The sequence below is a fragment of the Nicotiana sylvestris genome, chromosome 10 (assembly GCF_000393655.2).
Source record: "Nicotiana sylvestris chromosome 10, ASM39365v2, whole genome shotgun sequence".
Classification (NCBI taxonomy): Eukaryota; Viridiplantae; Streptophyta; class Magnoliopsida; order Solanales; family Solanaceae; genus Nicotiana; species Nicotiana sylvestris.
The window spans coordinates 173,380,148-173,401,148 of NC_091066.1; the positions used below are offsets into that span (position 1 = coordinate 173,380,148).

The 21,001-nt window shown below is 37.3% G+C and overlaps 2 protein-coding genes across 3 annotated transcripts; one reads left to right on the top strand and one right to left on the bottom strand.

Moving 5' to 3' along the window:
- The first annotated feature begins 8,530 nt into the window (after positions 1-8,530).
- Positions 8,531-13,676, top strand: LOC104250010 (nudix hydrolase 25). Of its 2 annotated transcripts, XM_009806548.2 has the most exons (7): positions 8,531-8,724; positions 9,130-9,214; positions 10,094-10,144; positions 10,509-10,601; positions 10,788-10,882; positions 13,073-13,184; positions 13,277-13,676. In XM_009806548.2, exons 2-7 carry the CDS (start codon positions 9,194-9,196, stop codon positions 13,379-13,381), a joined length of 477 nt encoding a protein of 158 aa, XP_009804850.1. In that variant the 5' UTR covers positions 8,531-8,724; positions 9,130-9,193; the 3' UTR covers positions 13,382-13,676. The 2 variants fall into 2 exon arrangements, with proteins under 2 accessions (XP_009804850.1, XP_009804849.1); XM_009806547.2 differs by lacking the exon at positions 9,130-9,214 and having other exon boundaries at positions 8,532-8,724.
- A 524-nt stretch (positions 13,677-14,200) lies between these two features.
- Positions 14,201-16,069, bottom strand: LOC104250011 (large ribosomal subunit protein eL31-like). The gene is made up of 3 exons (XM_009806550.2): positions 15,983-16,069; positions 15,779-15,892; positions 14,201-14,633 (listed from the first exon to the last, which is right to left on the bottom strand). Exons 2-3 carry the CDS (start codon positions 15,859-15,861, stop codon positions 14,354-14,356), a joined length of 363 nt encoding a protein of 120 aa, XP_009804852.1. The 5' UTR covers positions 15,862-15,892; positions 15,983-16,069; the 3' UTR covers positions 14,201-14,353.
- Positions 16,070-21,001: the final 4,932 nt, after the last annotated feature.

Below are 21,001 nucleotides of genomic sequence, written 5' to 3' on the forward strand. Positions count from 1 at the left end.
AATAAGATTTGTGATCTCTTTGGCTTCAAGCAACGTAACTCGATGTACAATGTTGTCGCCAATGGTCTAGCCGAGGCATTCAACAAAACTCTATGCAATTTCTAAAGAAAGTCATCTCCAAATCCAAACGAGATTGGAATGACCGTATGGAAGAAGCTATATGGGCATATAGGACGACTCACCGCACGCCAACACAAACGACTCCTTATTCACTCATTTATGGAGTCGAAGCCGTCTTGCCACTTGAGCGTCAAATACCTTCATTATGACTAGCTATTCAAGAAGGGATCACTGATGAAGAAAATGCTCGACTTCGATTAGCAGAGTTAGAGGCTCTTGATGAGAAGAGGTTGGAAGCTCAATAGAGTCTTGAATGTTATCAAGCTCGATTGTCTCGTGCCTTCAATAAAAGAGTTCGCCCGAGATCCTTTCAAGCAGGAGATCAAGTCCTTACCGTATGAAGACCCATAATTACTTCCCATAAACCTGTAGGGAAGTTCACTTCAAAATGGGATGGGCCATATGTCGTACAAGAAGCTTACTCAAGTGGGGCTTACAATCTAGTTGATGTAGATGGCATGAGAATTGGCCCTATCAATGGCAAGTGTTTGAAGAAGTATTATCTTTGAAGTTGCAACACTCCTTGACGCATGAGCCTAACATGTTGCTACACTCCTGGCCCGCATGAGTCTAAACTGCGTACGACCCCACCAAAAAAAAGTCCGCTAGATTGAAAACTTCGAAAGAGGCGGCCTAGGCAAAAGTTAGGACATACAAAAAAAATAAAAAAAATCACCCAGTCTGAACTACGGTATGACTTGATCTTCTTCACCGAGGTACGTAGGAAGCTTAGAGTTTCATTCTAAGTTCAGTCACATAAGTTCAAAAGATACATATTGCCCCAGTTGTTGTTCGAATGAAGTATGAAGGAACGTAAGATCAAGCTAAAATGTCATCCTCCTGTTGAACTTTGATCTCATTTGATTTAAAGGGGGCAACCCTCCATGGTAAATTGATATCTTCAATGAGCTGATTTTAGGAGGATGTCAAGTATTTGCATTGAAGTCCAGGGATTTTCTATGTATTCAGGTTCACAAAACCTTCAAGTTTGTTGGTCCCCAAGTCCGCCCTCTGCCTTAAAAAAAGGGAAGAGAAGAGAGGCGTCAAAAGGAAACACAAGTATAAGGAAAAGATTGCTTGGCACAACGTTTCAAATTCAGTGAGACTTGAACTCAAGATATTTGTGAGAATATAGCTCTTAAATTTCAATTGATGGCAAGTAAGACATCTTTGGATCTTGAGGCTTCCATACCAAGATACAAAAGTTTTGGTGAAGTCGCGCAATCTGAAATTGTCAGCGTGTCAGAATTTTACGTTGATTATCTGAAACTATCCTTAAGGTATTAAATTTTGCATTCTGGATATGATTTAAATTTTGAAGTTTGGTTTCCGAAAAATCAAACGGTTCATAATTTCGACATTTCTACACCAAGATATGAATTTTTTGGTGAGACTGCGCAAATCTGGAATTGATAGTGTAGTGCAATATAAAGTTAATTTTAAAATATTATCTGGGACGATTCTGAAGTTGTTTGATTGAGAATTTTGGATGTGTTCTAGATATGAAGTCTAATTTTCAATAAATCAAACGGTTTATAATTTCAACGTTCCTACACCAAGATATGATTTTTTTTGGTGAGACTGCGCAAATCTGGAATTGATAGTGTAGTGCAATATAAAGTTAATTTTAAAATATTATCTGGGACGATTCTGAAGTTGTTTGATTGAGAATTTTGGATGTGTTCTAGATATTGAAGTCTAATTTTCAATAAATCAAACAGTTTATAATTTCAACGTTCCTACACCAAGATATGATTTTTTTTGGTGAGACTGCGCAAATCTGGAATTGATAGCGTGGTGCAATATAAAGTTAATTTCAAAATATTATCTGGGACGATTCTGAATTTGTTTGATTGAAAATTTTGAATATGTTTTAGATTTTGAAGTTTAGTTTTCTTGAAATCAAACGGTTTGTAATTTCGATATTTCTATACCAAGATATGAATTTTTTGGTAAGACTGCGCAAATCTAAAATTTTCAACATGGTGAAATCTAGAGTTGGTTTCAAAATATTATCTGAGGCGATTCTGAAGGTGTTTGATTCTAAGTTTTGGATATATTTTAGATATTGAAGTCTAATTTTCGAAAAATCGAACGGTTCATTATTTGGACTCTCCCACGACAAGATATGAATCTTATGTTGCAAGCGCGTAAAGCTGAAAATTATGCGACTAAGATAAAAGTCGGACAATGTAAAGCAAAAGAGAAGCTGAAATATTTAAGCTCTCGAAGTCTCCAAGTTGAAGTCTTCAAGTCTGTCGGTATTCAAGTTGAATCTTCAACTCTGTCGGTCTTCAAGTTGAAGTCTTTAAATTCGCCGATCTTCAAGTTGAAATATTTAAGCCCTCCAAGTCTCAAAGTTGAAGTCTTCAAGTTCGTCGTCTTCAAGTTTCAGTCTTCAAATTCGCCGGTCTTAAAGTTGATTCTAAGTTTTGGATATATTTTAGATATTGAAGTCTATTTTTTGAAAAATCAAATGGTTCATTATTTGGACTTTCCCACGCAAGATATGAATCTTTTGTTACAGGCGCGTAAAGCTGAAAATTATGCGACTAAGATAAAAGTCGGACAATGTAAAGCAAAAGAGAAGCTGAAATATTTAAGCCCTCGAAGCCTCCAAGTTGAAGTTTTCAAGTCTGTCGGCATTCAAGTTGAAATCTTCAACTCCGTCGGTCTTCAAGTTGAAGTCTTCAAATTCGCCGATCTTCAAGTTGAAATATTTAAGCCCTCCAAGTCTCAAAGTTAAAGTCTTTAAGTTCGTCGGTCTTCAAGTTTCAGTCTTCAAATTCGCTGGTCTTAAAGTTGAAATATTTAAGCCCTCCAATTTGAAGTCTTCAAGTCCTTCGGTCTTCAAGTTTCAGTCTTCAAATTCGCCGATCTTAAAGTTGAATTGTTTAAGCCTTCCGAATCTTCGAGTTGAGGTCTGCAAAGTCCGCCAAATCTTCAAAGTTTTCTAAGTGTTCAAGTCGATGTCGTCTTCGAGTTGAAGCTTTATAACTTTCCAATCTTAAGGTGGACATATAAGTCCATTTGCACCTTACGTTGGCCTCTTCGTGGGTTTGTTCTTAAAAGGAACTATAACTTTCCAATCTTAAGGTGGGCATATGAGTCCCTTTGCACCTTAAGTTGGTCTCGCCGATACATTAAGAGTAATCTCTCCGGTAGTCGGGCCACATTGAGAGTAATCTCTCTGGTAGTCAGGCCACATTGAGAGTAATCTCTCCGGTAGTCGGACCATTTTGAGAGTAATCTTTCTGGTAGTCGGGCCACATTGAGAGTAATCTCTCCGGTAGTCGGGCCATGAGAGTAATCTCTCCGATATTCGGGCCGAGATGAGTACTCATCCCTTCACACCTTAAAACACTCTTCTTCATGCATGGATCATCTCGTTGAAAAAGAACACATTTTCCTTGTTTGACATACAAAAAAAATGACAAAAGAAGAAAAACACACAGAAAAAAGAAGAAATTACCTTCGCGTTAATACTTTCGAGTTCACAAAAATAGACTCAACTGACTTACGAGTACTGCGAATTGATGCTCAACAAATACGGAGAGAGGCGTTAATAATATGCAATTCGATGTGGGATCAGTTGAAAAGTTTGGCAACGATTCGTCTCCAACACGGACTTGGACGATTTGTCTCCTAGTCCGTATAAAATACAAGGAGTCTGGTGTAATGAGGAACACCACTAAAGATAATACAAGGAGTCTGGTGTTTGACGATTTGCTTTCAGACTAAGGAGTCTCTATTTGATAAGGAAAGCAAGTACTGTATAAGTTCATTGAAATGTTGTGAAGTCATTTTACACTTTGACGTGTAGCAAAAAGATTATTATCCTATCCAATATTCTAATCCATGATAATCATTATTTTATTAAGTCAATGACAAATATTTTTATGACCATAAGGAGTAAGCCTTAAACTTTGAGTAAACGGAAAAAGTAATTTTCTTTTTTTACAGTTACTTCAAACCTAGCCTTTAAAGTTTACACCTTGACAAGTTTTGAAGTAAGGGGCATTTATAGGCATATAAATTTTATTAAAATTAAATTCATAAAATAATTTGGGTTATATTTTAAATTCAAGATATATTAGCCCAAATAAATACTACAGGCTAATATAATTGAATTAATTAAGTCTTAATCCATTGGGTTAGCCCATTTAATTGGGCTAAAGTGATGAGCCCACTTCATTAAGCCCAAGATGTTATCTTCCTAAAGGCCCAGTTTGGTGCCACGTGTCAAATGACGTGACGCGCCAAGTCAAACGAAAGAGCCAATAGGATTATGCCACGTGTCAAAATGACAAGGCATGCCAAGTCACACTAAAAAGCCAATAAAATCACGCCACGTGTGCAAGTGACATGTTTCGGCCAATCAAATGCAGCATTGTCACACTTTAATTTGATTGGTCGGAAAGAGTTTGTTCTTATCATAACTCTTCCTTTCCACAACTATAAATATGGATCTTCATAACTCAGAAAAGACACCAGAAGTTATAACAAGAAGCAAGAGAGAGCCTCGTGGATCAAACGCTGCAGATTTCTCTAAAAGCTACAAGTATTCAAGTGTTCTAAGGATTAAAAATCAAGACGAAGATTCAAGAACAAGTTGCAAGCCCTTGGATTAAAATACGTTAAGATCAAGATCATGCCTCAAGCACTTGGATCAAAATAAAATAAAATTCAAGATTAAGCCCAAATGCTCTTTTATTTTCCGTTGAAAAGTAGAATCAGAGGATTCATAGAGATTGTAACACTCAAATATTCGAAATAAATACTACGATTGTTGCAATATTTTCGGTCTTGATTTTATTTTCTCGACGTAAATTTATTGTCTACAAATTCTGGCACGCCCAGTGGGACCAATTCTGTCCTTCATCTCTTCCTCTTGTAAATTGAAAACTCCAAGTTTCAAAACCATTTGTTGCGATGGTTGAGTACTTCAAGTCTTGTCTTCAAGTTTCGGCAAGTCTACACCCCGACAAACCTTGAAGTAGGGGGCATTCGTAGACATCGAAATTTTGACGAATCAAGCCAAATCCTAAATTAAAGATACTACAGGACTCTTGAAATCCTAGGAGTCTATTAGGGTTTCTTGGAGGTTACTCTATCTTAAACCCTAACTCACACCTATATAAAGGGATACATATTCCCTTGAAGAGGTGTCTCAAAATCCCATAAACTCTTGGGATATTCACAAAGAGATCAAAACATGGCTGGATACTTCTTGACAATCAAATAGTTCAAGAAGCTGGAGATCAAATATATCCCCAAATATAGCCGGATACTTCTTGACAATCAAATAGTCCAAGAAGCTGGAGATCAAATATATCCCCAGGAGGTATGCATCATCCTACATTCGAGAAATACCCTCAAATCACGGAGATAACCAGAAGTTATAATAAGAAGCAAGAGAGAGCTCGTAGATCAAACGCCGCAAATTTCTCTACAAATTTTAGACTTCAAGCAACCAAGTTCAAGTTCAAGAAATCAAGTTCAAGTTCAAGAACGAAGAACAAATCAAGTATTCAAGCTCAAGAACGAAGAACAATTCAAGTATTCAAGATCAAGAACGAAGTCAAATCAAATACAAGGTTCAAGATCAAGGCTACTTGTTCGTTATACATTTCGTGGCAACAATCAAAGTGTTCGCGACGGTTAAATCAAATTCAAATTCAAGATCAAGCTCAAAAGACCTTAAATTTATACTAGAAAAGTAGAATCAGAGGAATCATAGAGATTGTACACTCAAATATTCAAAATAAAAATACTACGATTGTTGCAATATTTTCGGTCTTGATTCTATTTTTTTGACGTAAATATATTGTCTACAAACATATAATCAGATTTTGATATGAAGATTTGATTATGCAATTCTAAATGTAATACTGCAGTGATTTATTTGATACTGATCCTAATTATACCAAAACATTTTCAACATAGTAAGAGCATCAATTGAAAAAATACGATCAAATTAAGCAATTTAAGTTGACTTTGGATAAAGGGGGGAAAGTGACTAAATAAGTGGACTTTTACCCCATTAATTGTGCATTGAATTAAGTAGTACTCAACCCATATGCTAGTAATTATAATAATGACAAGTGGCTTTTAATGACTCCTTAAATAATTTCAAATTAAAAAGTAGGGCGTGGATATTATTAAGGTTATTCTTTTCTTTATGACATAAAATAATGACAAATCCACCTGAAGATGATGCCATTCCCCCATTATTAGATTCTTTTTTCCACTCAAAAATTCCTAAAAAAAGTCAACACGCCTTCTTCCCCTCCACTATTTCTTTTCTCTGCTCTTTTTGTCCTTTTCTTTTTGTAGAGAAATTTTATTTGTCTTTGGGTGATTTTTTTTATTTAGTAAATTAATGAAACCAAATCTTATACTCTTAAATCCACAATTTTTGGAACTGTAGAACAAAAAACAAATATGCAAGTTGTGTCAACTAGGTACAAAATAAAAGAAAGGGGTATAATCACTTTTAGTCCGCGCCAGAAACTATTTATATTTGGTAGCTGGAAAATGTATAATTTTTGTATATAATATGGCTATTATTTTTATATCGGCTATAAAGTATCATTTTTCCTAAAAGAAACTCTTTTTTTTCTATGAGCACTCTTTTTTTTCGCTTTTATTTTTCTAACTCCTCTTTTCAATCGTAGTAGTCGTCTGCAATAACTTATTGGCACCCATCTCTCTGTCATATAAAATGAAACGATACAAAATAATGAATATTCAATGAGTTGATACACACGTTGATTTTGATAGAAGAAGGTTAGGAAAAAAAAAAAGACTCCAATTTTTAGTTGTGGAATAAAAGATTAAAAATGAAAAGAAGAAAAATTGGTTAACTGTAAAGAAAGGAAAGTAAAGAATTTAAGCGTTGAAATCAGGGAATAAAAATAGCTGGTTTACACATTTTGTTAACTTTTGAGATGCTTCAATTTTTTTGTTTAATACACACTTGCCATATCACAACAACAACAACAACAACAACCCAATATAATCTCATTTAGTGTGGTTTGGGGAGAATAGTGTGTACGCAGACCTTACCCCTACCCTAGGGTAGAGAAACTGTTTCCAAATAGATTGTTTCCAAATAGACCCCCGGCATCCTTCCCTCAAGAACTTTCCACCTTGCCATATCATGTGTAAAGAAAGTCTTAAGTTTCAATTTTTACGTGATTGGGTCACTAATGAGTCATATTGCAAAATTAAGAGTGAAATTTGTTTGCTAGTTCAAGAGAGAAAATATCATGTATTGAACCAAGTTTAATTAAAGACAAAATGTCTTTAATGATTTGATAAAAATACGGTATAAATGCATTTATTAAACTATTATTAGCGAACACTTCAATAAATAGAATTTCTTAATATTCCTTGTTATCATGTAAGATCACTTTACTATCTTGTTGTTTTTATTCTGCTTTTATATGGTTTTTGGTACTATCCCTTCTTGTCTATATTTTCATTAATGCGGTGTTTATACTTTTCTGAGCCGAGGGTCTATTGGAAACAACTCATTTATCCTTACAAGTTAGGAATAAGGTCTGCGTATACACTACTCTCCTCAGATCCCACAATGTAAGATAATATTGGGTATGTTGTTGTTGCATTGTTATCATGTAACTATTAAATTCCTTTATTCCAGCAAAAATAACATGGGATAGGGTCCATACTCAGCCCGTGGACATCATTGATGAGATATAGGCAATTCAATACCCACACACAAAAATAAGAATATAATTTGGTCTATAATAAAATTTAGGGATAATTGCTGAGTTTATTTCACATCATCAATTATCAAGAGTTTGCAAATTAATCGTCTAATATTCAGAAATGCACAAACAAGCTCATAGTAAGATTGTTTCTTTCTAAAATGATTGACACCTTTGTATATATATTAGAATATTCTTTAATTTTAACTTTCTTATTTTGCTTAACTTCCTCTGAAACAGCCTCTCTGCCCCTCGGGGTAGAGGTAATGTCTGCGTACATATTACCCTCCCCAGACCTCACTTGTGAGATTACACTGGGTTGTTGTTGTTGTTGTTGTTATTTTGCTTAACTCTTAATGTACAGTACGATATATAATTACTTTATGCCTTAAAACCAATTCTCTTTCTTTTTTTTGGTAGAATTAAGCTTCTATTTAAACACGGTTATGTAAAATTGAAAATGCTAAAAATTAGTTATTATGTCTAATTAAATGAAACCACCAAGAATATTACTTATAAGATATAATATCCTAATTAGTTGGATCAGTAAATTATGAATATAAAAAAGAAATTATATCCGAGAAATAGTGAAACAGAGCGTCATCATCACCTCATTCCTTTGAGCAAAATGCATAAACTCTTTTTTCTCTTTTTTAAATTCTAGTAGTACAAAGCTTTGACTTTTATCATATTGCTCTTCTGATTTCTGATAGTGATCCCTCTCTCTCTCTCTCTCTCTGACTTTCTGTGAGAAAACATTTGTACAAAGACAATATATCCGAGAAAAGAAAGTGCAGCAGCTTCAATGGAGGGACTCCCCTCTGGTTATCGTCCCAACGTTGGTATTTGTCTCATCAACCACGATCATTTGGTACCTTTTTTTTTTTTCTTTTCTCCCTATCATTTATTAAACATTTATTGAATTATTCCTTTCATTTTCTACTCTATAAATAAAGCTGCTGCCGTTCTAACTTAATTTTATTGATAGCTGATTTGTTTGCTTTGGTTTGTGGTTCTGGAATTGACCATTTATAGGTTTCTTATTAGTTGGAATTTCCAGTTAGTTATCTTGATTAAAATTTGATATTTTTTTTTCAGCCTCAGCGAATCATTTGATGTACTATTGGTATACAATTACCATCTCATCAAGATTTATTGTATTGTTTTTGGGCTTTAAGTCTTTTTGATTTTTTTATGGCTAATTTGAATGTTGCTTTCTCTATTTGGATCTAAGGAATTATTATCGCGTTGGTGAAGTTAAGTTTGATGGTTACAGGTTTGATTTGAGAATCATCAGTGGTGCTTATACTGAAAATGCAAGGGAAAGGATTAAATCAGTAATGGAGCTGTTAATCAAAGGGGTGACAATTTGAGATTTTAGTTGGTTGGGATATTTGAGATATTGATGTTTGTTAAATGGTAGAAAAAGTGATTGTCTATTGGTCTAACCTGCATCTAAATCTAATCTCTAAGGAAGAAAAAAGAAATCTTGTAAAGGATGCTAAAAGAGAGCGCTTTTACTTTATGTCAATAATTATTATGACTTGTAGAACTAGGTAGCTTTAGCTTTCTGATTTGTCAAATAGGAGCTAAAAACAAAGGACTAAAACTCGAACAAGCCCGAAAACATAAAGAAGGAGAATAGGGAACAATAGGTGCGACGAACCTGCACAATAATGTTAGAGTTGAGGTAGATTTCAGCTGGTTTAATCTTGTCTGTGTTCTTGGAATGACAGTGTAGAAAAGGAGTCCACTGGTTGTCATTATGTTAGGGTTCCATAGACAAGGTTAGCACTTCCACATAGACGGGAAAGAACTATATTTCTGCCAATAGATGTATTGTTATGTTTTCCACCTTGTACGTTTCATGACTAATGACATTTTCAACATTTTGATGAACTTCTGATTTTCTCACCTTAAACGGCTCAGTGTTGATTACCTTTTTAGAGTATTTGATTGTTGGATACTCCACATTGGTGGGGGTGTGGTCCTTTGGTTTCCTTATATGATCTTGCCTCTTAGCTGCTTTAGGGGTTGAGACTTGCACCCAGAAATTTCATTTTATCGTTTCCTCTTTTTGCGTCTTCCTTTATCCAATATACATAATCATAATAAGATAATAATTTTCACTTCTCCCTGAAATTTTTTATTAATGGAACTTGTTATGGCAGAATGTTATCTGCTAAGTAAATAAATAGGTAAGAAACTGTGTATTTATATGGTCGTGATGCAATTTGCAGGTTTTCGTGGCTTCCAGACTGAATGTTCCTGGAGCATGGCAAATGCCACAGGTTAATTGCTATTAGTATCTTCCTTACTCTCAAACGTTCAAATGATTTATTCGCTGTTGAAGGTGGTTCAATGTCAGCTGGCTAGGAATAGAATCATTGTCTAGCCTTGATTATTAATATTTGAAAGCAGGAACTTTATAGCATTGGACTTCTGATCCTTAAGTGAAAATTGCCTCGTGCTATCAGCCAAAATTTATCTACCCTTTGTTCAGACTAACTTGTGGCACCTAGTTAGCTGCCTAGCATTTTGGCAATCTAACACATGGATTGTAATATTTATCAACTAGACTCACTCAATGAATTCTTAGCCGTGCTTGTATAATTTAGCTGTCTTATGGGGTTTATTTGATTCTTGCGGAGTTAGGGAGGCATTGAAGATGGAGAGGACCCAAGATCTGCTGCCATTAGGGAATTGCGTGAAGAAACTGGAGTAATATCAGCTGAAATAATTGCAGAGGTCAGTTAAAAGTGAAAAGTTTCTTTCTTTGGATAGTATGTCAAGGTTGTGTCATGTTAATTATTAACTTCCCTAGGATACCCAAAATATTTATCCTGCGAAAACATGAAACTTTGGTAGGTTCCAAACTATTAGATTCATCAAATGATTACTCGTTTATCTATAAAGGTGGTTTCATATTGTCAGGTCCCACAGTGGTTAACCTATGACTTTCCACCAGCTGTAAAGGCCAAAGTAAGCCGTCTTTGGGGAGGAGAATGGCATGGACAGGCACAGAAATGGTAGGTACCGTATGGTATTTTGATAAGCTAATATTTTATTCTTTTAATGTGTATCAAGTTGAATAAGTTTTTGTTAAGTATACTTCCAAGGGGAATATTGTGCTTGTCAATCATAAAAAATTGTGGAAATGAATTTCAAAAGAGAGCTAAGGGGAACATTGTGGCCATAAACGACTTGTTTCCTGTGAGTCACTCATGCTTGCTTCATCAAATTTTATATGATCCCTTATTCTTACTTTCTCTATGGAGCAATGGTATCAAATTGCTGTGGTATGGGTGAGTGAGGTCCATTTAGTCCTTGTCAATTCACTCTCTTTCTCTCCCTCCTCTATTCACATGCATCTCGTAGATTTTGTCATCTTTCTCCACAGGCCCACACTGGAAAAACGTAACACTCGTTGTAGTTTCCTTTGGCTGTGGGCTTTGGTTGGTCTGAAAGGTATTACTGAAAGCGCATAGGTGATAAAGGAACGAGTTATTCTCTGAAGGAAGACGACCGTCAGGTTTCATTCATCAGTACTTAAATGTATGTGAATTCATTAGAAATCTGGTTTTCTTGTGATTTGCATAGAAAAGATTACAGTTAAGTGGGAGTGCTTCCTCTGATATCAACTATTTCATCATCACTCTTGTTCACTACTGAATATTTTCCACCTTCATATTTGAAATTTTTCGGTATGTCACTGAAATGTAAAATGTCGGTGGATTTCCTTTGGAAGTGGATTTAATGGTCTAGAGTTAAAATCTACTAACGACTATCTGTTTTAAAAAAAAGTTAAATGTACTTAATTTTCATCAAATTTGAACTATTTCCTATTAACTCCAGTTTGGTCAAATTCATTTAGTCTTAACTTGGAATTAACAAAGTAATAGGTATGAGGGCAGTCTAGCTGAAAAGTTGTTGACTTTCTCACACTGGAGTTTTTTCATATGCTTCAGAAACTGTTTTTCCCTGGATGTGTGACACTCTAGTCAATGTGAATATGTTGTAATACTTATAGACGGTCATATGGAATTATGTCATTCTTGTTACTCATATTAAATTGTAGTAATACTTAAAATTTGATGTGAAAGGGAAATTGTGCAACCTGAGCATAGTGTTGATAGTTCACTGCTCTATGTCCTCAATTACATTATGAAATGATGCTAACAAGTCCCGCGTCAGGAGAAAAATAACGGTCCTTTCAGGATAACCTACATCCTAAATTATATTCTGAATCAGTCACACTCAAATGCACTAGAAAAGGTATTAGGAAAATTTCTCCTTTAAGTGGAGCTACCTCTTGGTCTATCCTCTGGTGAATTATGTCACCCTAAGTAAGGAGTTTCATTCACGTTAAAGAAGTATGGAGTGCTATAGCAATAGATATGTCTTGTACTCATTTTGGGACTTGGGAGCCGATGTAGTTTAAATCAAATATTTCCTGTATTACCAGGGGCTAACTATGTTACATGAACTCGGGAATATGTACCTGTATTTGGTAAGCGTGTGTACAAGAATCCCATAGGTACATCTAGTTTTGTTTCTAATTTTGTGTATATTTTGAAGATTTTCTTAGACGTACTCTACAACGTTTCACACCCATTCGATACTGATAGGTCAAGAAAATTGAAGGATCTGTGGCCTAGGGAGCTAATGGATTAATTACTTAAAGGGTCAGCAATGAACTTGGGGTATCGGTAATGGTAAAGCAACAGCCTGCAATTAGATCTAGATTTCCTACTTTTGCAGTTCTGCTTTTGTAAAATGAGGATTCTGCGTAATTTCTTTCAAATTAGTGGTTCAACTGTGGAATGTACTTTGGTTAAATGATTAGTATCAGTGCTCCTTTTTACTTGATTATGATTTGGATTTGCGGCTGCCTTTTACCTTCTTGTTGCTATTAATTGGTTATTGCTTCCTTTCACTGTTCTTGAGCCGAGGGTCTATCGCTAATAGCCTCTCCACCTTCATAAGGTAGAGGTAAGCTCTGCGTACACATTATCCTCTCCAGACCCCACTTGTGGAATTCCACTGGGCTTGTTGTTGTATGATTTGGATTCACCGCTCATTTAACAAGAGAAGTATATAAACAATTGTATTCCATAAGCTTTTGTCTAGTTTTCTGCCAAAATGCCACATTTCTGCTATTGTTAGATATCTGTTTGTAACTTAAACTTGGCTTAAGAAAATATTTTTGTGACTGGCAGGTTTCTTATGAGATTTACCAACGATGAAAGTGAGATCAACTTAGCGACTGGTGAAGCGGAGGCAGAATTCTCAGAGTGGAAATGGGCGAGGCCAGAAGATGTAATTGAGCAGGTGTTTGGCGAAGTGTCTAGCTACTATAATTCTCTATACACTTTTATGCATGTCAAAAATCTAAATTGGGAACCTTGTGTTTCTGATAACAGGCCGTAGACTACAAGAGGCCAACGTACGAGGAAGTTATTCAGACTTTCCAACATTACCTCAATGATGGTAGCAAAGCTGCTAAATGCCAATCAACAAAATGGTGACTTCTGTGCATGTTATTATTCCTCACACAGGTTACTTGTTATTCGGATTCTCGACTTCACTGGGCTCTTTGTATATGAACTTGTCTTCTAAGATCTGCAAATATAGGTCGGTGATCTGATTGTAATAAGATACTTCCTTCTGAATGTTAATTGATTTTGTCTGAGAAAATAGATGTTATTGAGTAGCCGAACTATACTTTTACAGTGAAAGACCAATGTGTAACAGTCAAGCTAGTTCCTTTGTGCAAGATCAATTTAAGCAAAGAAGTTAATTTTGTTGTTGATGACCACTAAAGTTGAAGCCCTGAGTCATATGGTCGGGTAAAATTTCTGCTCATTTTACTTCACCTTAGCCTGGAAAATAAGGGCTGAGTATTGGTTTTAAAATGAAGGTTACAGAAATGATATTGAAGAAGTTTTTCCATATACGAGTTTAAGCTGTAATTATGTACTAAAATAAAATTGTAGATTCTGTTACAAGAGATTCTCAAAGCATGCAATTACTAACCCATTAGAGAACATATCCAAATCCACGTTAAGCAGCCAAAACGTAATGACTACAACAACAACCACTTGGTGTAATCACACTAGTGAGGTCTTGGAAGGGTAGAGTGTACATAGGCCTTAACCCCTACCTTCAAGAAGGCCGAGGGTCTATCGATAGACCATCGGCTCAAAAAAGTTAAAAGGACAACAGCAAGCATACCAATTGGAAAACCGAAGCAAAAATATAAAACTAAGAGTAGGTACTACATTCAGAAACAAAAGCAACAAGTAATAACATAACAAAACGTAATGACTGCAGTGATACTTAAACCATGAAGAACAGAAAAGATGATTCAATTAAACTGGTGGCAAATAGGATGATCCAAAAAAACAAAATTAAGTTTCCTAACAAAATTGATCAGTCTCAAAGAATTACAAAAGCATCATGTATTTTTTTTTAATCATTCTCCAGTACTGATAGATAGCTTAATCTTCGTCCTCAATGATCTTAGTGCCAAGCCCCTTCAATCCCTCTGGTGGGATCTCAGTTACTGTAACCAAAGAGTAGAGCTCCTCCTTCGCATCTTCATCGTCATTTCTCTTGCGAGCAATACGAACTCTGACCCTCCTTGGAACACTTCTGATACCCCTGCTCCAGATGTGCTTGTTCAGCTTCACGTCCACTCTGACATCCTTTGTTCCCATTGCTTTCTGTGCAAACTTACGGATCTCTTTGATAGCATTAGGGGCCTTCTTCTTGAATGTGCTATTAACAAAACACCAATCTATAGTTAGGCAGTCCGCTCACAGAAATGGCCACTAACAAATGAAATGATAGCTCAAATTCTTCTGATGTTACACTATCTTCCAAATTACTCCTTTTGAAAGGTTATGATGTTATGTTTATGGGTCTCAAATTTCAGCTCCTGCTCGTTTGGTCTAGAATTTTATGCTATAAGTTCAACCCCCACTCCCACTCACTGTAAAAGCTTTTTTCTTTTGACGAATTTAGGAACTTTTGCTAACAGAGCAATTGAGGCAAGGAAATACTCTGTAGCATGGGAGTTTGAACATATATGTCAATAATTGGGTCCCAAGCTGCTCACAAAATAAGGTTTTGCATCACATAATTATATTTTTTGAACATAACTGAAAACTAGAAGCTCATATTATTTGCTCACTTTTTGCTACTTTCAACACGAACGCTCCGTTCAAATGACTTTGAAATAGAAAAATTACAACCCTACCAACATTGTGAAGTAATGGTACTTTGATTGGTTGACAGAAGCTAAAAAATCAAACTGTACCTAGACTGTCTCTGTTACACACATTTCTACTCAGCTAAATCAACAACTGATAATTATGCTTGAAAAAGTGATTTTGGTGTATAACAGTATTGAAGGATGCCAACATTCTCTTCCTAAAAGCTCTTAGGTGAGATTTATTGCCTTTCAATTCCATTCATAGATTTTCTTTTCCACTATTTTACAAATTTTATTATAAGTTCATCAATTTTTAGTAAAATTTTGCTCATGCAAGCACACAAGGGCAACCTAGTTTCTTTCCTTGGGTATCTGAACTAAACATCACACTATAAAACTCAAAAACCCCAATACTATCATACATTTACATACACATAAACGGATTAGCAAAAGTCAGGTACTAAAAATTGAAAATGAAAATAACATAGCTCGATGATCAAGTGCCTGATTTCTTCAGCTTAGTTTAGATAAACGATAATCATAAAATAGACAGCTTTATTAAATTAAGTACTTGATATTTTATTTAATAAATGATCTGATTTGGGTACAATAACCAAACACTGATTCAGACTATGAAACTGAATATCAAATCAGGATTAATAAGAATCCTAAGCCAAATAATCCTTAAGCATAAAAAGATAATACATACCAGCCATGCAAGCGCTTGTGGAGGTTGATGGTGTACTCTCTAGTAACCACTTCCTCTTTTCTTCCTTTAGTTTTGTCCGACATTTTTGCTCCTTCACTTTACAGTTACACTTTCCTGTATACAATCAACAAAAATACCTTTTCAATTTAGCTTAAAACCAAAACCAAGAAAGAGAGAAAGAGAGGCTGTGGAGAGAGCACTCACTAGGGTTTCAGGGAAGGAGGCAAAGAGCGGGCCGAATGGTGGAGCAAGTGTTATTTTGTAGGTTCTACTCTTTAGCTGGGCCTGCCTATCAGGCTCCTTCTTTCGGCCCAAAGAAAGCAAATTCCCGAAATGGTCCATATGGCTTGAGAATCTTGTTCTTTTGGACAATTGGGAAAATTGGTAAAAATAGCGCCAACGGACCATTTTCCGGCGCCGCCATTGTCCTAAAGTTCCATGATATTATCCTAGAGTTTAAATTGTCGAATTTAATACTCTAAGGGGTCGTTTGGTTTGAATATGCCTTATATCATGATAAGTTATGTTGGGATTAGTTATTTTGGTATTGTTTTTTTATCCATTGTTTGGTATATTGTATTAAAAATGACAATTGCATAATTTCTAAGAAGAAGATATAAGTTATCCCAGCACTAATTACCCCACCCCCTACGAGGTATAAGTTATCTCGGTACTAATTTTAATCCCGGGATAACTTATACCGGGTTTGTTAACCAAACAAAGTATTAAGGTGATATTAAATTTGGCGAAATACATAAACGACCCCTCTAAGTAGTCCTCAACGGTCAGACAAACACTTAACTAAGCCCTTTTTCATTTTAGCACTTCAAGTGACTATTAAGTAGGTCAAGTAAACACCCCGAGTATAACAAGCCATATGCGTGAGTTACACTTGCCGATGACATGTCAAATGGACCAATAAAAAATGACACGTGTAATTTTGCCATAAGAATTTGACACATGTAATTAATAAAAAAAATACATTTAAAAAAAACCTTCTTTTCCTAAACCAATGTTCCCTTCCCTCCCACCCTCCCCCACCCCCTCTCCTTCATCTTCTTCAGCCCATCCCTTCTACTCAAATCCACCATGTTGTCCCAGAATAATGCATACAACGAAAAAATAATAGACCAAAACAAACAAATTGATAATTAAGAACCAATTCCCATCAATAATCTGTCCAATTGGAGTTATGTAAATGTTTTAACATCAATTTAAGAAGCAACCAGCAAGTGGGTTTCTTCCAAATAACTAATAGTAAAATTCCTTGATTTCCTCATTTATCTATCAAATGAAGCGGCAATTCGACGATAGAGAAACCGATAGCGCCAATTTTGCCGGCAACGGTGAGCTGATGAAGACGATGAAGCAAGTTATAGAGTCCGAGGAAGAGAAGAAGCTGCCGATTAAGATTGAAGCGGCAATTTGATGATGGAGAAACCAACTGCTCAACCTCGCCGAAGATGGGGACTTGAACAAGAAGATGAAGATGAAGATGGAGAAGATTATAAAGCGGAGGGGGAAGCTGAGGCGGTGTTGTTGGATAAGAATCTACCCATGTTTTTTTCCTGTTTGCGCAAACGATTTTCTTCTCTGAAACTTATGGAATACTGTTTGGATCCTTTTTGGAACGGGTTCTTTGTCTAATGTCCTGAATTTGAAAAAATTCTTTCCAATTGAAAGGAAGGTCACCAAAAATGGAGGGGTATAGCAGAAGGAAGATGGAGAAGATAGGGCTTAAATTAGAGACTTCATTAAGGTATATTACTGTTATTAAAGTTTGGAATGGATAGGCGACGTGCGTCTCGGCGAGTGTATTACACGCAAGATGAGCTAACTGGGTCGGGTGTTTGCTCGACCTACTTAATAGCCATTTGAAGTGTTAAAATAAAAAATGGCTCAGTTGAAGTGTTCATCTGACCGTTGAGGACTACTTAGAGGGGTCGTTTATATCTACTTATGGGGGTCGGGCTTACGCAGAAGGTGTGGGCTATATCACACAAAAATCAAGGAATCAAGAGGAATTCAAGTTTTATGGCTGTAAAACACAAAGAAATGAGGAACGGTCACAGCGGGGCGGTGACTATGAGTCCTTAGGCCCTTTTTGATGGCTCAGGAAATATTAGGCGATCAGGGTCCGGAGGCCGGGCCCACGCAGAAGGCGTGGACAATAGCACACGAAAATTAGGGAATCATGCAAAATACAGTTTTATGGCCGTAAAACGACAAAAAATGAGGAACAGTCATGGGGCGATGACTATGGTTCCTTAGAATATTTTTGATGGCCCAGAAAAATTTAAGGTGATCCGGGTCGGGGGAGTGACCCACGCAGAAGGCGTGGGCTATAGCATATGAAAATTAGGGAATCAGGCGGAATTCAAGTTTTATGGCCGTAAAACGCCAAAAAAATAAGGAACGGTCATGGCGGGGCGGTGACCATGGTTCCTTAGACCATTTTTATGGCCCTAAAAATTTAGAGTTGATCTGGATCCAAGGACCGCGCATACGCAAAAAGTGTGGGTTATAGCACACGAAAATCAGGGAATCAGGTGAAATTCAAGTTTTATGGCCGTAAAACACCGAAAAATGAGGAACGGTTAAGGCTGTGTGGCGATTATGGTTCCTCGGGCCATTTTTGATGGCCAAAACAAATTTGAGATAATTCGGGTTCGGGGTTCAGGCCCACGCGAAAGGCGTGGGCTATAGCTTACTAAAACTAGGAAATCGAGCGGAATTCAAGTTTTATGGCCGTAAATGCCAAAAAATAAGGAACAATCATGGGGGGCAGTGATTATGGTTCTTTAGGTCATTTTTTATGGCCCAAATTTTTTTGAGGCGGTCTAGGTCCGAGGGGCCTGGCCCATGCGGATGTCGTGGGCTATAGCACACAAAAATCAGGGAATATGGTGGAATTCAAGTTTTGTGGCCGTAAAACACCAAAAAAAATAAGGAACTATCATTGCAGGGGTGACTATAGTTCCTCAGGTTGATTTTGATGTCCTAGAAAAATTTGAGACAATCTGGTTCCGGGGGCCCACGACAAAGACGTGGGCTATAGCAAACTAAAATATGGGAATCAAGCAGAATTCAAGTTTTATGGCCGTAAAATGGCTAAACCGAGGAACGATCATTGTAGGGAGGTGACTATGGTTTCTTATGCCATTTTTGATGGCCCGAAAAATTTTAAGGCGATCCGGGTCCGGGGGCCCAAGCCACGCGGAAGGCGTAGAGTGGAATTCAAGTTTTATGGCCGTAAAATGCCAAAAATCGAGGAACGATCACGACGGGGCGGTGATTATGGTTCCTTGGGTCATTTTTGATGGCCCGGAAAAATTTAAGCCGGTCCGAGTCTGGGGGACCTGGCTTACATGGAAGGCGTGGGCTATAGCAGATAAAAATCAGGGAATCAGGCGAAATTCAAGTTTTATGGCCGTAAAACATCAAAAAATGAGGAATGATCACGGCAGGACGGTGACTAAGGGTTCTTCGGTCGTTTTTTATGGCCTAGGAAATGATAGGTGATCTGGGTCCGGGGGCTGGGCCCACGCGAAAGGCGTGGGCAAAAATTAGGGAATCAAGTAGAATGTAGGTTGTATGGCCATAAAACGCCAAAAAATAAGGAATGGTCACGGGCCAATGACTATGGTTCCTTAGGTTGTTTTTGATGGCCTAGAAAAATTTGACGCAAGGTCTGGGGGCCGGCCCCACGCGGAAGACGTGGGCTATTTGCACACAAAAATTAGGGAATCGGGTGAAATTCAAGTTTTATGGCTGTAAAACGCCAAAAAATGCGAAACAGTCATGGCGGGGTGGTGACTATGATTCCTCATGTCGTTTTTGATGGCCCGGAATAGTTTGAGACGATCCGGGTCTGGGGGCCGGGCCCACGCGGAAGGCGTGGGCTATAACACATGAAAAATAAGAAATCGGCCGGAATTTAAGTTTTATGGTCGTAAAATGCAAAAAATGAGGAACGGTCATGGCGGGGCGGTGACTATAATTCCTTTAGTAGTTTTTGATTGCCCAAAAAATTTGAGGCGATCTGGGTCCAAGGTCCGTGCGCACGCGGAAAGCGTGGGCTATAGCATATGAAAATCAGTGAATCGAGTGAAATTCAAGTTTTATGGTCGAAAAATGCCAAAAATCGAGAAACGGTCAAGGCATGACGGTGACTATGGTTCCTCGGGTCATTTTGATGGCCCGGAAAAATTTGAGGAGATCAAGGTCTAAGGTTTCGGGCCCATGCGGAAGGCGTTGACTATAGCACATAAAAATCATGGAATCGAGTGAAATACCGATTTTATGGCCGTAAAACGCCACAAAATGAGGAATAGTCACGGCGAGGCGATGACTATGGTTCCTAAGGTCGTTTTTTATGGCCCTAAAAATTTAAGGAGATCTGGTTTTAGGGGCCCGGCCCATGTAGAAAAAGTGGGCTATAGCACACGATATTGAGGGAATCGGTCGAAATTCAAGTTTTATGGCTGTAAAAAGCCAAAAATGAAGAACAGTCATGGGGGGGGGGAGGCGGTGACTAAGGTTTCTTAGGTCATTTTTGATGGCCTAGAAATTTTTTAGGCGATCCAGGAATCGGGGGCCGGGCCCACGCGGAAATTGTGGGTTATAACACACGAAAATCAGGGAATCCGGAGGAATTCAAATTTTATGGCCATAAAATGCCAAAAAAATAAGGAACTGTTAAGGCGGGCCACTAACTATGGTTCCTTGGATAGTTTTTGATGGCCCGAAAAAAAATTGAGATGATCCGGCCTGGGGGCCGTGCCTACGCGGAAAGTGTGGGCTATAACACATGAAAATAAGGGAATCAGGTAATCGGGCGAATTTCAAGTTTTAAGGTCGTAAAACGACAAAAAACAAGGAACGGTCATGGCGGGCGGTGATTATGGTTCCTTCGATCATTTTTTATAGCCCAAAAAAATTTGAGGTGGTCTAGGCCCGAGGGACTGGGCCCCTGCGGATGGTGTGGGCTATAGCACACGAAAATAAGAGAACCAGGTGGAATTCAAGTTTTATGGCCGTAAAATGCCAAAAAATAAGGAACGGTCACGACGAGGCGGTGAATATGGTTTCTTAGTTAGTTTTTAGTGTCCCTAAAAAATTTGAGGCGATCCGGGTCTAAGGACCGAGTCCGCGACAGAAGGCATGGGATATAGCATACGAAAATATAGGAATCGGGCAGAATTTATATTTTACGGTTGTAAA

Coding starts and splice junctions, on each gene's coding strand:
- LOC104250010 (XM_009806547.2), top strand. CDS start 8,659: ATGGAGGGACTCCCCTCTGGTTATCGTCCCAACGTTGGTATTTGTCTC. Junction 8,725..10,093: donor TCATCAACCACGATCATTTG/GTACCTTTTTTT, acceptor TGCAATTTGCAG/GTTTTCGTGGCTTCCAGACT. Junction 10,602..10,787: donor CAGCTGAAATAATTGCAGAG/GTCAGTTAAAAG, acceptor TCATATTGTCAG/GTCCCACAGTGGTTAACCTA.
- LOC104250011 (XM_009806550.2), bottom strand. CDS start 15,861: ATGTCGGACAAAACTAAAGGAAGAAAAGAGGAAGTGGTTACTAGAGAG. Junction 14,634..15,778: donor CACAAGCGCTTGCATGGCTG/GTATGTATTATC, acceptor TTTTGTTAATAG/CACATTCAAGAAGAAGGCCC.